General features: G+C 38.3%; 3 protein-coding genes across 13 annotated transcripts in view; 1 reads left to right on the forward strand and 2 right to left on the reverse strand.

Moving 5' to 3' along the window:
• ppt1 (palmitoyl-protein thioesterase 1 (ceroid-lipofuscinosis, neuronal 1, infantile)) overlaps positions 1-15,182 on the reverse strand; it is an 847,627-nt gene that overhangs the window by 79,289 nt on the left and 753,156 nt on the right. The window lies entirely within an intron of this gene.
• On the forward strand, positions 1,336-7,332 carry rpl11 (ribosomal protein L11). Of its 3 annotated transcripts, none has more exons than XM_087294308.2 (6): positions 1,339-1,567; positions 2,691-2,841; positions 3,111-3,217; positions 5,506-5,637; positions 6,599-6,709; positions 7,247-7,332. In XM_087294308.2, the coding sequence occupies exons 1-6, from the start codon at positions 1,547-1,549 to the stop codon at positions 7,274-7,276; spliced, it is 552 nt and encodes a 183-aa protein (XP_087150434.1). In that variant the 5' UTR covers positions 1,339-1,546; the 3' UTR covers positions 7,277-7,332.
• Positions 7,579-15,182, reverse strand: part of klhl43 (kelch-like family member 43) — a 29,503-nt gene continuing 21,899 nt past the window's right edge. For 4 of the 9 annotated variants that reach the window (XR_015517236.2, XR_015517238.2, XR_015517237.2 and 1 more), the window contains 3 exons: positions 13,780-13,955; positions 7,804-12,072; positions 7,579-7,677 (listed from right to left, as the gene is read on the reverse strand). Coding sequence is in view for 4 of the 9 variants with exons in the window: in XM_087296086.2 (XP_087152212.2) it covers positions 11,313-12,072; positions 13,780-13,955 (936 nt within the window). In the remaining 5 variants the exon portion in view is untranslated. Of the gene's footprint in view, positions 12,073-13,779; positions 15,052-15,182 lie in introns of those variants that run through there. The other 5 variants (XM_087296086.2, XM_087296088.2, XM_087296087.2 and 2 more) reach the window with 2 other exon arrangements.

Raw genomic sequence — 15,182 nt, forward strand, 5'->3', positions numbered from 1 at the left:
AAGAAAGGTGATTATTAATAAGTTGCACTAAACCAGCGGGAATACCTTTAACGGTCCCACTTTATATTAAGTGTCCTTAACTACTATGTAATTGCATCAAAAAAAGAAATACATTGTACTTACTGTGTTTATGATGTATTTGAGAACACTTGTGGTGCATTTGAGTTGGGATAGAGGTTGGGTTATGAACAGGTTTGGTTGTATGGGTAGGTTTAAGGGTGGGTTAAGGTGTAAGGCATGGTCAACAGTGTATTTACAAATGTAATTACAAAAGTTAATTACAGATGTAATTACATAATTGTATTAAATCAAGCATAAGTACACAGTAAATACATGAACTTACACAATAAGTACTTTGTAACAAACTATTAATTCTTGTGTAAGTACATAGTAGTTAAGGCCACTTAATATAAAGTGGGACCCCTTTAACCACTTGGTGAAATTCTTTAAAAGGAATTGGAAAGTTATGTATCCTCATTGGGCGATGATGTGGCACAGTAGGTAGTGCTGTCACCTCACAGCAAGCAGGTCGCTGGTTTGAGCCTCGGCTGGGTCAGCTGGCGTTTCTGTGTGGAGTTTGCATGTTCTCCCTGCGTTCGAGTGGGTTTCCTCCGGGTGCTCTGGTTTCCCCCACAGTCCAAAGACAAATTGAGTAGGCTAAATTGTCCATAGTGTATGTGTGTGAATGAGTGTGTGTGGATGTTTCCCTCAGATAAGTTGCGGCTGGAAGGGCATCCACTTCATAAAACATGCTGTATAAGTTGGCGCTTCATTCTGCTGTGGTGACCCAGGATTAATAAAGAGACTAAGCCGAAAAAAAAATGAATTAATGAATGAATGAATGAATGAATGAATGAATGAATGAATTAATTAATTAATTAACGAATGAATGAATCATCATAAAGTCTTCATAAGAGAGCATGTTTCCAATATCGTAGAGCAAATCTGTAGCAAAATATGTTTCTTTGAAACAATTTATGTAAAAATAAAAATTTGTTTCTAGTGGTTATGAGATAATTATTCCATAATAGGATTTTATGTTGAAAAAAAGCTATGCTGAAAACAAATTTCCCAAGCCAATAATACTTGCTGGTGAATTTAACTGGCAATTTTCCAGGAAGAAAATTGCATCTCAGGAAAAAAGATAGCCCTCCAAGTTTCTGAAGGATATATTGAGGAATAAAGAACCAAATTAAGTCATGTCAAATAAATTTAAAGATTATTTTTGTCTTGTGAAATGTACCGGAAGCACAACCTTTATGTGCGAGGAATGCTGGGTAGTGTAGTTCTCTGGACGCAAAACGCAGCATAAATGCTTTGCGCCGGAAGTGTATCGTTCTCTTCTAGTGATCAAACATGGCGGTGAGTACAGCATAAATTGTGTCCTAGCCGGGGTACCGTTAAAATCACTAAACATCTGCTTGGTTTTACGCAATAACCACACGAAGCACATCGTTATAAATCGCTACAGATGTGTCAAACAGAATAACGGAGTTATTAGTGGCCAGAATAGTCGGATGAAGCTAATATTACCGCTAGCTTCAGAATGTGCCGAAGAGCCCCAACGGCACGTCATTGACCAATTTAAAGTACACAACGTGCTTAAAATACAGCTTAGATCGTTTTTTACTATTATATGTACAGATTCCGGATGAGCAAATAACTTATGTCCTCGTTAATGGTTATTATTTCAGCTAATGTCTGTGCTAGCGGATGGGATAACCTAGTGCTGGACATGTCCGGGCATGTTCATTTCGGACTTCTGTCAATAATAAGTTAGCGTTTGGCTCGTTAAAGTTTGTCTAATAGGTGTTTTAAGATTATACACCATCAGTAAGTGTTAAAAGATGCAGTGTCCTTAATTGCTGTGCTTGTTAGTGTTATTTTGAGAGATGGTGCAGGTTTGTGAAGGGGTCTCTATCCTGACAGCTCATTATTTAACTTGACTATATTGAATTGTACTGAATATGAGCGAGAATTGGGTGGAGAGAAAGGAAAGTTTAAAGTCAAATGGGTTTCATATTCAACACATTTGTACATTTTTGAACAGTGACAACGTGACATTTACATATAACGTTACTCCTTTTGCACTATTATCACTCTTGTTTTAGATACTGTCTTGGATATTTCTTTATATATTGCTTGTTTGCACCATAGACTGAAGACTGCAACTTCATCTGTGATGTTTATCAAGAATGTTCAGCATATTTGACAATAAGACTTGATCTTGCTTGCCATCCTACTTTGAATATTGGGTCTGAGTTTAACTTGCTGACTTTATAAAACCAACTTTAACTAAATTGCATTATTAACAATCATTAATAATTGCACATTTGTTCAGTGACAACGTCCCTATATTGTTTACCATGCTACTTTGAATTTTCGGTCTGAAATCGCATGTAATATGACTTAAAATAACATTAGCACCATTTAATTGATTGGGAACAATGTTGTACTTTTATAGTCACTGGCTAGTGATTTCCCTATTTAGTCTATGCAAAGAATGCTGAAATTATATTAAGGTGACCAAATTTACCTAAGTTGCCTACTAAGACCTTGATTAGATTATTCAAGTGTGTTTGATTTGGGTTTTAGCTGAACTCTACAGGACACCGGATCTTGAGGAATAGGTTTGGTGACCACTGCTCTTTACTGACAGCTCATTATTTGTCTGTTATTTAATTACACAGGACCAGAGCGAGAAGAAGGAGAACCCCATGAGGGAGCTGCGCATCCGCAAACTGTGCCTGAACATCTGTGTGGGTGAGAGCGGTGACAGACTGACCAGAGCTGCTAAAGTGCTGGAGCAGCTGACAGGACAGACTCCAGTCTTCTCCAAGGGTGAGTGGCATTTTCCTCATCCACCACCAGTGTGCAGCATCCACCTGGATGATGCAACAGCGGCCATATCGCTGCTGATTGGAGGAGAGGGGACACACTAACATTGACAACAATAAATACTGAAATGTTTTTTTTTTTTTACTTTTGTTAGTCAATGTAAAGTTTTTTTTTTGGCATTTTAAAGTATGTACTCAAAAAAAATCCCTAATGTGTAATGACTTGTTTTTTCATAAAATTATTCTTGCATTGATTGCTTGTTTTTCCTCCAGCCCGCTACACTGTGCGATCCTTCGGTATTCGTAGAAATGAAAAGATTGCAGTCCACTGCACTGTTCGAGGAGCCAAGGCTGAGGAAATCCTGGAGAAGGGATTGAAGGTAAGAGAAAACTTTGAGATAGGACAATGAATGCTTGAAATAAAAGGATTTATTTTTTTCTTTGCGGCAGGTAGAGATGAAATGATTAACCAATTTCACTATTAACCGCGATTTAATTAGTTATGGTAAATTAATTGTGAAGGCTTCTCAACATCGTGTTTCTGCACAGAACAAAACTTCTGCAACTAAACAAAGTTATGCCATCTGTGCCCTTATTTAAAATTCCAAGCTTGTGCACCAAGGCTAATACCCAGACACACAGGATTAACAATGGCTGAGGCTGAAAACTATTTGGCAGTCATTGATTACATTCTTTCTCTTTAAGAGGGAAATACTTAAGATATGATGCTTAGATTTACATTATGCTGTGTTCACACCAGGTGCGGATGAATCGCGATATTCACGCGTAAATAGCCGCGTGAACATTTGAGTTTACTCGCTTCATTTGCGCGTCAACCCCCGCTTCATTCGCCCGTCAAATCCGCTTCATTCGCATGTCAAATTCACTTCAGAACAGACGCGGATTCGTGTGATGGGCAGGGCTTCTGTCTACCCGGTGACTCTAGCTTCATAGCTAAATGGCTAATATGGATTTTATTAAGAAAATAACAGTGTTAATGTGCTTCATGGAGACTGAAAAACAGCGTCGATACGTTTAGGGTCCTGTATGAGTCCACTGCATCCTTTCAGAGGTGCATCCAGCTCTGAGAGCTCATAAACTCCTCCAGAAACTGAACCTGGATGACGGAGACTTTCAGGGGTACCTCTGACTCAGCCAAGCCCAGTTTGATGACTTGTTGTCGGTGTCGCCTGGAGGATTTGCCCCGGGACACCATCAACAGGTTCCACGTCATAATCACGCCCCCACAAGAGCAAGCTTCTGATTGGTTAACGCGGCGTCAGCTGAAGTTCAGATTTTCGAACTCGAGATTCGCGCGAAACGCTCGTTAAGCACGTCAAACGCGCAAACACTCAGTTCGCCTCGCGTGTATCGCGCTATTCGCACCACGCCATTCGCGCAATTTGCGTCATTCGCTGAGCGCCATTCGCGCGTATCGCGCCACAGGATGTCTATTTGCGCGTTTGCACTGACTTAACATGTAAATCACTCGCGCTTGACGCGCGTTCCACGTCTGGTGTGAACGCAGCATTAGACAAACACTGGTTTTTTTTTTTATTCTTATATATATTTATTTAATTTATTTATTGTTCTGTCTTTTTATTTTCAGTGTAAAATATCTTGTTCACTTATTTTTAAGTCCAAAGAGAAATGGACAATTGTCTGTTGTATTATTTGGTTACTGAGCAGCAATAAATAGCACAGAATATTAAATATTAAAAGGGAGTAGTCATGTGTTTTTCTAAACTAGTAGTGTTTTGAAAGTAATGAATGCATAATTGTGAAACCGTTATTATTTCTCAGACTATAATCGTACAACCAAAACATCCCTAGCGGCAGGTCTGAAATATCTCACAGAATGGGGACGCTTGTATTATGCAATAGTTTGAAATCTATTTTAATTTGATGTCTTGAAATTTTGCAAAGCATTATAATTCCAAGATATTAATATTGACTTCATCTTGCATTTCTTTAATAAGGCTAATGAAAATAATTTGTTCTGCAATTTGTTTGTTTTTTTACATAATGTAATGTCTGATTATGGTCAGGAGATTGAAAGGTTACATCTAATAAAATTAGAGCACGTGTTTATTGTGAGGTTTTGTTCTTCACACATTTTAACAATAAAAACAAAAAAACAAAAAAAAAATGAATTCATTATTAATAACATTTATCATTTTAACAATTTTAAGGGAGTTGTAATCTGTTATTGGTAAATTAAATTCCATATTTAATGATGTTACATTTGTTCTTGGTCTATGGTGAAAGACTGGGTGAAAGTGTTTACAAAGTCATACCAAGTTAAAATCTGCCCATAATGGCTTTACATATTTAATCCACTTGGACCAAACTAAGAAGAAAATCATTCCAACTTCCCACATGAACCTTTTTTTTTTTATTTCCCACATAAAATTGCATTTTTCATCGGACTATTTCCCTCTCATCATATAGAAACCTAAAGTTCTACGTCACATTCAGTTCTGGAAGAAAAAAAAAAAAACTGCTGGAGATTTATTTTTTTATTTTTATTTTTTTGCAATTGTGAGGTTATACTTAGCAATTCAGAAGTTTGTCTTGCTATTCGACAATTTGTATCCCTCACTGCCTGCTTATGGATGGTCTATATTTTGCTTTTTAAATGTAATTTTATAAATGTTTTTTTCTCCAGGTGCGCGAGTACGAGTTGAGAAAGAACAACTTCTCAGACACCGGAAACTTTGGCTTTGGTATCCAGGAACACATCGATTTGGGCATCAAGTACGACCCAAGCATTGGAATCTACGGATTGGACTTCTACGTGGTGAGTTACGTTTAAAAGTATCTTATGGACCCAAAAATTCATCTTTTTATAGATGCAGAAAGGTTTTTTCTCAAAGATATTTATATTTTGCTCTAGCTTTTCAATTTTTTCCACTTTAAGACTAAAGAACTTGATTTGTAGCTGGTGCAAATTTGATTTAAGTCTTTATTTTAGTAATCTGCTTGTTGAATTTATATTTTTTTATGTGGGGGTTTTGTATTTTCTGAGAGATGTGACCATATTGTTTGCTCCAAATTTAACGTGCAAGTTTATTATTTGAGCTGTGAATATTATTTGTATTATATATTATTAAAAAAACAACAATTTGCTTAACCTATAGATGGTTCAAGCTTGAGTTTCTTTTGAGCACAAAAGATGTTTTGAAACATGCAGTGCACATCTATGATGATCTGATCGCAATTATTAAGTCTGTTTTTATTTATGACCGTTTGGTTTTGCATGGATTAGCCTTCATTTCAATAACATAAACACCAGATTTATTACTCAATCCAAAAATTAATGCCAACGCTCTTGTTGCCATCATTGTAACAAATTATGTCTAGCCTAAGCAATAGACTAATCTGTTTACTATGCTAATGCTCCCAAACTACACTTCTTGCCTGACTTTTTATTTATTTTAATTTCTGCTTGATGGAAAATGTCCACCCCTGAGGGAAGATTATTATTATTTTTAATTACTATAGTCTAATATTAGTCCATATTAGTGTCTGTCTGCTGGATCAAAAATGCATTGAAAATGCAGTCATATTTTTCCATTTGTTAACCTGCAGATTATCTACAGCCCCTGCGGATATATAATGCTCATCACTAGTGTGCGCTGTTCTTCAAATGATCATACATTTTGTTCAGCAGGAGACACCGCTTTAGTTTTGGAACAAGAGAAGTTTGGGAAGATCAGACTTTTAACTTGTGAACTAATCCCCTCATCTGTTTACTGTAGGTTCTTGGCAGACCCGGGTTCAGCATTGCTGACAAAAAGAGGAAGACAGGCCGCATCGGCGCTAAACACCGCATCCGCAAGGAGGAGGCCATGCGCTGGTTCCAGCAGAAGGTGTGTTGAATTGCCTCATTTCATTAGTGGGCAGTGCACTGCTGTCCGAAGACCTTTTCCGATCACGTTAATCCTCTCCAACTGTGCTTCCATATCGTCTTATTATATTCTGCAAAAATGCCACAAATGAAATGCTCGATACCGTTTTTGATTCAGATCCCCTCTCTCACTTGTGCTTGTTGAACATGTAGCATTAATATTTGGGCTTATACATTTAGATTATGAAGTTTACATTTAATTAAACTAATTTAAACCAGAATTTCCCTGAGTTTTACAATGAGCTGCCGGTCATTTATATGGCTTTTCCACCTATTCTTTTGCCTGCTAATGTCATTCCCACCCCTCTACAGCCATTTTATGTCGTTGTTGTTGTTGTTGTTTTTTTTTTTAATCATGATTGCCAGTGTCAATGCTAGGCAAACATTTTCTAATGTTAAAGTGTTAAATTTGACATTTCTAATGCAATCTCTTGTGTTTAGTGTTTTTCAAGCAGTTAAACCGAATTAACCTAAACACTTTTTTTGTCTTGTCTTTCAGTATGACGGCATCATCCTCCCTGGCAAGTAAAGGACCACCATTTTTTGAATTTGTATCAAAAAAATAAAAAGAAACAAAATGCCAAACTCCTGTCCATGTGTCTTCATTTGATTGTGGTGGAGTTGTGCTTCTCTTTGGCTGTCTGATCAATTTAAAACCGAATACATCTGGACATTTTAAAGGGTGAAAATTATGGTAAATCTCTTCTTGATATCCTTGGTTCAGTCCTTTATTTTTTGTGTATGCTGTGTAAATTTTGAAAATGCTCTTTTTCAAAGTTAAAGGTTGGTTGGTGAGTCGTTGTAATGCTTTAGAGGGAAAAAAGAAGCATGTTCGGGTTTAATCAATTAAGCTTTATTTAAATCTGAGATCTAGTAGCAGATACACTCTAGGCCACAGATGTCAAACTCAGTCCTAAAAGGGCCGCAGCTCTGCACAGTTTAGTTCCAACCCTAATTAAACACACCTGATCAAACTAATTGAGTCCTTCAGGCTTGTTTGAAACCTACATGTAAGTGAGTTGGAGCAGGGTTGGAACTAAACTGCAGGGCTTCGGCCCTCCAGGAATTGAGTTTGACACCCCTGCTCTAGGCTGTTCTCTTATACTGGAATTCCCACTTGGCTGTGCATTCGGGAGCTGACATCTTTGTTTTGGAAGATCATGTTTTATCTGTTACAGATGTTCATTGTAATGATCATATAAAGAAAGTAAAGAGATGTTATTGAGACATTACGGTCACTTTAAAACAAGAAACATCAATGGGCTAGAATGGGGAAGGAAACTTTTACCATTAGTCAGTTTATAGACCATGAGTTAAAGAGATGGCTCATTTAAACCTGAAAATTCATTTATTTGCCCATCACTTGTTTCAAACCTCATTGGAATATCTTGTGTTTGACAAAAAGACGAAGAAACCGGTAAACATTGACTTCTGTAGGATTTGTTTTTCCTGCTATGAATGTCAATGGTTACAGGTTTCAGCTTCAAAATGATAGTGTTTAACAGAATGAAGAAACCCCTGAGGGTTTGGAGAACTTGAGGTTGAACAATTGAGTGTATTTTAAATTTGTGGCTGCGCTAATTTAAAATTGGCAACATTTGAAACCCCTTTCTAACTAATTTCATGTGTTTGTGTATAAATAATACAAATCTTAAATACCCCTGAGTGATATTTGCGGTGACTGAGTTTGAAAAGTGAGAGAGAACATTTAGAATAAAAAATAAATAAATATGAGGAATAAATAAACAATTGCTGCTTTATTCAGCACTACTGAATGAAGCTTTTTATATAATGGTGTTTTCAGTAGAACTGTTCGGCTCAATTTCTAAAACTCTTCCATAAACTTCACTATATTCCTCACACTGCAGAGGCATGTGTGAAATGTACCTTTCATATTCTTCATTCATGTAGTGCCTGTTCTCTGAACTTCCAGTGAATCTAAAAGCATCTCTGGTGTTTAAGAACAAGACTAAAACAAAGACTTAAAGGGTTAGTTCACCCAAAAATTTGAAATGACTATTTACTCAACCTCAAGTGATCCCAAACCTTTGAGTTTCCCTATTCTGTTGAAGAATAGGATATTCTAAAGATGTAACCTTGACTTCCATAGTAAGAAAAACAAATACTATAGAGGTTAATGGTTACAAGTATCTACAGATTTTTCAAAATATCTTTAGTGTCTAACAGAAGACAGAAACCCAAAGGTTTGTGATGAGTAAATCATTTCATAAATTTCAGGTTTTAGTGAACTACACCTTTTGATGGTGTTACACTCAGTGTTGGGGGTACCACATTACAAGTAATGCGAGTTATTTAATATTTTTCAAGTAACTAGTAGCATTACTTTTTTTTTTTTTTTTTTAATCAATATTTGAGTTACTTTTTGAAACTTATCTGGGCTACTTTTCTGCGATGGAAGTATTCTCATTAGTAACTCAAAAGTAATGTAATGCATTATTCAGGGCTGCCACTGCCTGGTATAGGCCCAATGGCAACATTTCGTAGGTGTCGCGGACGAAATAGGAGGACGGATGGAGTTGACATACGAAAGTGGGGGGGCGGGGGCGGCATGGAGTCGCAGACAAAAGTGATTAGCGCCCGGGTGGGCCCCTAATAGTATCTCTGGGGGACCAATGTGGCATGAGCCCAATCGTCCTAACTTTCTCCCCCTAGTGGCGCCCCTGGCATTAACCACAATAAGAAGTAACGAAGTAACGCAACTAGTTTTAATTAAGAAAAGTAACTCAAAAGTAATGAAACGCATTATTCAGGGACGCCACAGGCAGGTTCGGGCCCTATAACAACATTGGGTGGGGGACGTGTAGTCGTGGACAAAAGTGAAGAGCGGGGGGGAGGGGGGTTGTGGGCCCCTGATAGTATCTCTGGGGGGCTCTTAGAATCGTTCATTTGTCTCAATACAAAGTAATAAAGTGATGCAACTATTTACTTAACGTAACATATTACTCGGGGTCCCCGCTGAGGGGTATGGGTCCTGTGACAACATTTTGAGGGTGTCGAGAACGAAAGTGGGAAAAAAAGGAAAGGGAGGTGGGAGAGGTGAGTGGAGTCACGGACGGAAGTGAAGAGCGGGTGGGCCTCTTCGGCATGGACCCCGTCGTCCTAACTCCACATATCCCCCACCTCCCTTAGTGGCACCCCTGCCACTAATCACAATAAAAAGTAACGCAACTAACTACTTTCTCTTAATTAAAAGTAACTCAAAAGATAACGTAACGCATTATTGCCCTATGACAACATTGGGGGTGTGGAACGTGTAGTCGTGAACAAAAGTGAAGAGTGGGGTTGGTGGGGGTGTTGTGGTGGTATAGTGTCTCTGGGGGGCCCCAAAACGTCATGGGCCCTTAGAATTGTCCTATCTTCATTAGTCACAGTAAAAAGTAACACAACTAGTTACTTTTACTTAAGAAAAAGTAACTAAAAGTAACGTAACACTACTTAAAGGTGCTGCTGGCCATTACAGGCCCTGTGACAAGATTTTGAGTGTGTCGCGGACTAAAGTTAGCAAAAAAAAAAAAAGAGGGAGGGGGTGGAGTCATGGACGAAAGTGAAGATTAAAAGTAAATCAAAAGTATTGTAATGCATTATTCAGGGACGCCGTTTGCCGGTACGGGCCCGATGACAACATTGGGGGTGGGAGACGTGTAGTCGAGAACAAAAGTGCAGAGCGGAGGGTGGTGGGGCCCCAAAACAGCATGGGCCCTTAGAATCGTCCTAATTTTATAAGTCACATTAAAAAGTAACAAAGTAACGCAACTTACTTAAGAAAAAGTAACTTAAAAGTAACGTAACACATTACTCAAGTACAGACGTGGAGTCGCCCTTAGAATCGTCATAACCCCCCTCCCTCCCTGCGGCACCCCTGGCATTAATTACAATAAAAAGTAATGTAACTAGTTACTCTTTGGGGGAGTAACTCCATATCGTAATGCATTACTTTCAAAAGTAACTTTCCCCAACACTGGTTACTCTTTATACTCTCAAATTTTCAATCCCAAATTTCTCTCTTTCTTGTTCTCTCACTTCTTCTCTCCATCAATCTCTCTTTTCACCCTACACTGGTGTAAAATATCCGTAAATTAGCAGCTTTTCATATTTTGTGATTCATACTTTTATTTTTCCACATTTTTTAAGCTTTTGACTTGCATTATGGGACTTTAATCTTTCGTCCAACTACCTTTAACCGTCAGAATTTCTAATAAAGTCACTTTTCTGAACATTTTTAATAGTTTAAAGTGCTATCTTGTCTGGGTTGGTGTTGGAGATTACGCTACAAACACCATGCAATAAACTCTCAGTACATTTTATGTATCTATATATTATTTATTATACATATATATCATTTCAAACGACTAAACTGTCAATAATAAAAGTCACTTTGTTAAACTGCAGAGTTTAAATTTATATCAGAAGTCGACAGAGAACAGATCAAGCTCCCAAAATGCAATTCACAAGCATTAATAAACAGAAAACATTGTTAATTAACAGATATTTTTACACTGTTTCTCTTCTTCATTTTGTCTTTCTCTATAAACTGTTATATCTTCTCATGCAGTGTTGTTCTGCAGAGTCACACTGCTGTGGTCTTCATGGGACGGGGTGTTTCGGTGTCTGCGGGACGTGTGTCTTGGAGGCAAACCCAGAGCGCAGCAGGACACTCCAACGATGGGTTCAGGTAGATCCTCCACTGCTGCCCAGCTGTCGGTGCCAGGATCATACCTCTGCACCGCCGACTTGTAGCGCTTTTCTGCTTCATTCCATCCACCTAATATATACAGATGACTCCCGATTGGGGACATCCCAGCCGTGCTCACTCCTATTGGCAGATTAGCAGCTCTACTCCACTCCTGGCTCTCCGGAGAATAAACCTCCATGGTCATCACATCAATACGGACTCCACCCGCTCCCAATTGGCTTCCACCAACAACATACACTTTTCCTGCTAGTAATGCAGAGCAATGCCACCCGCGAGGTGTTTCCAGCTCTCCTTTCTCGCTCCATGCATCTCTGTCAATGCTGTATTGGATGACAGAGCGGGAGTATGCGCAGTTGACGTAGCCGCCGGTCACTAATATATCTCCTGAGGGGAGGACCGCGCTGGAATGGCAGCATCTTGGCATGTCCATTGGGGTGCGGAGCTGCCATGTGTTGGTTGAAGGTTGGTAGCTTTCTATGGTGGCCAATAGGCCGTCGGTGTTGCGGCCGCCAATGGCGTATAGACGCCCATTAGTGGCCACCAAACTGAAGTGGGTACGTCGTTGGCGCATGCTGGTCAGATGCAGCCATGTGTTGAAGCGAGGGTCATATCTGAGGAATACATTGAAATGCTGTTAAAATCTCAGTTAATAATAGACGTGTTATATTGGATTTGAAGTGTTCTACAATTTTGGATGTGCATCAACATACAGTTGAAGTCAGAATTATTAGCCCCCCTGCATTTCCCCCCCAATTTTTGTTTAACAGATTTTTTTTTCAACACATTTCTACATGTTATAGTTTTAATAACTCATTTCTAATAACTGATTTATTTTATCTGTCATGATGACAGTAAATAATATTTGACTAGACATTTTTCAAGATACTATTCAGCTTAAAGTGACATTTATATGCACAACTAGGTTAATTAGGCAAGTTAGGGTAATTAGGCAAGTCATTATATAACAGTGGTTTGTTCTGTAAACCAGGAGTGCCCAAACTTTTTCGTATAAAGTGCCAAAAACCAAATATCATCGCGAACCGTGGGCTGAAAGTAAATATCCCAAACTACACTCACCGGCCACTTTATTATGTATACATTTCTAGTACCAAGTTGGATACCCTTTTGCCTTTAGAGCTGCCATATATTCAACAAGGTACTGGAAATATTCAAATTCTGACCCGACCATCCGAATGTCGCAACAAATCGAGACTCAGGCCAGGCAATGTTTTTCCAATCTTCTATTGTGCAATTTTGGTGAGCCTGTGTGAATTGTAGCCTCAGTTTCTTGTTCTTAGCTGACAACAGTGGCACCCGGTGTGGTTTTCTGCTGCTGTAGCCCATCTGCCTCAAGGTTGGACGTGTTGTGTATTCAGAGAGGCTCTTCTGCAGACTTCAGTTGTAACGAGTGCTTATTTGAGTTACTGTTGCCTTTCTATCAGCTGGAACCAGTCTTCTCCTCTGACCTCTGGCATCAACAAGGCATTTCCATCCACAGATCTGCCGCTCACTGGATATTTTCTCTTTTTCGGACCATTCTCTGTAAACCCTAGAGATGGTTGTGCGTTAAAATCTTAGTAGATCAGCAGTTTCTGAAATACTCAGAGCAGCCCGTCTGGCACCAACAACCATGCCATGTTCAAAGTCACTTATATCCCCTTTCTTCCCCATTCTGATGCTCGGTTTGAACTGCTGCTGATCGTCTTGACCATGCCTATATGCCTAAATGCATTGACTTGCTGTCATGTGGCTGATTAGAAATTTGCGTTAATGAGCAGTTGGACAGGTGTACCTAATTAGGTGGTGTGTACCTAATAACGGTGAGTGTATTCTGAAGATTTTAAATACATTTTACCACTGTAAAAACATCAAAACTCAATTTTTGATTAGTAAAATGCATTGCTAAACATCTCATTTGGACAACTGTAAAGACAATTTTCCCAATATTTAGATGTTTTTGAGCTCTCTGATTTTAGATATTCAAATATTTGTAACTCGACCAAATATTGTCTTATGCATCAATAGAAAACATACTTATTTAGCTTTCAGGTGATTAAATATTAATAAAACATTCAATAGTCCAAAAATTGACTAGTCTTTAATTCAGATGTGTAGTCATGCATTCCTGTCTATTTGATGACTAGGGGACTATTGGAAGATGTTAGATTTTTGCTCACATGTCAAATTTAGCCAAGTTTGTTTTAGCCAAGATGTCAAATTGTTGTCTATTAAACACAAAATGCTTGCTGGGAGGAAGGTGCAGTCCTGCAGAAACAGTACTTGTTTTACACTGTTGTTGATGATGTTATTTGTGATACCTGCTAAGGGTACCAACAGCATGTTTAGCCTGGTTTCGGGCATCGTTTTGATCCTCTCCTCCTGCTACATACAGGAATCCGTCCATCACGGCCACACACTGGTTGAAGCTCTTTGCTGGAAGTTGAGTAAGATGGCGCCATGTAGCCGTTCCCTCTCGAGGATCTCTCCACAGAACCTTCACGTATTAAAACAGGCAAGAGAGCGATCAAAAGCAAATCAAATATGTATTTTCTTAAAAGAACACTTGGAAAATAGGCTCATTTTACAACTTCCGTAGGGTTAAACAGATATTGCCCATTTTTAATCCAGTCAGCTGATCTCCAGATCTGAGCACTTATAGCTTAGCTTAGCATAGATCATTGAATCGGATTAGACCATAAGCATCTTGATCAAAAATGAGCAAAGAGATTTTAATCATTTTTGTATTTAAAGCTCGACGCTTCTGTAGTTACATTATGTGCTGAGACTCAAGGAAAATTAATATTTTTTATTTTCTAGGCCAATATGGCTAGGAACTACACTCTCATTCTTGTGTAATAATCAATTAACTTTGCCGCTGTAGCATCCATGGCTGAATCAGGTGCAATGATATTATGCAGTGTCTAAAAGTTGTTCTGAATGCACTAATATCTCTGTAGTTGCAAGATTTCAAGGCTCTGCATATTATCATTGCGTGCATATCGTACCATGCTACGGCTAATTGTTAATTGAATTATTAGCTTAATTGATTATTATAATGTAATGAGAGTGTAGTTCCATATCAACCTTGTAAAGAGCAACTTTTCATTTTCCTTCAGTTTAAGTACACAATAACTACAAATGAGTCAAGCTTTAAATAGGAAAATCATGTAAAACTCTTTAGTCGTTTTTGAGGGAGATGCTAAGGGTCTAATCTGATTTAGTGATCTATGCTAAGCTAAGTTAAAAGCTGTCTCCAGACTCAGAGATTGGCTTAATTTATATTAAAAATGCTAAAACTGATTTGTTTAACTGTAAGGGGAGTTAAATATTAGACTAAAGGTGGAGTGTTCTTTTAAATGCAGAGCAGGAAATTCAGTCCTATTCCTGCACTGTACACAATATCCTTGAATTAGTAGTTTTTGTATGTGTTTGTTTTATTTTCCCAGTTTATTCATGCTTTTGAATTGCATTATGGAATCATGATCTTTCTTTCAACAACTTTTAACCTTGGAAAATTGGAAAAAGGGGCTTTTAATAATCTTTTTAATTAGTTTAAAGTGATATACCATATGGGCTGGTGTTGTATTGACCTTATTCTAAAATGCGGAAGTGCGCCTGTTTTCGCGATTGTCTTAGAACTTCCGATTCAGTCGCCTATGGGAGAAATGACTAGGAATAATAAACGGCATAAAATGGCCAAACTACTTGCTCAACAAACAAA

This window comes from Danio rerio, chromosome 19, assembly GCF_052040795.2.
Source record: "Danio rerio strain M-AB ecotype USA chromosome 19, GRCz13ab, whole genome shotgun sequence".
Taxonomy (NCBI): domain Eukaryota; kingdom Metazoa; phylum Chordata; class Actinopteri; order Cypriniformes; family Danionidae; genus Danio; species Danio rerio.

Excerpts from the sequence above, each read along its gene's own strand:
- rpl11 (XM_087294308.2), top strand. The coding sequence starts at position 1,547 with ATGTGCCGAAGAGCCCCAACG. Across the intron at positions 2,842-3,110 it reads GACTCCAGTCTTCTCCAAGG|CCCGCTACACTGTGCGATCC; the intron begins GTGAGTGGCATT and ends TTTTTCCTCCAG. Across the intron at positions 6,710-7,246 it reads TGCGCTGGTTCCAGCAGAAG|TATGACGGCATCATCCTCCC; the intron begins GTGTGTTGAATT and ends CTTGTCTTTCAG.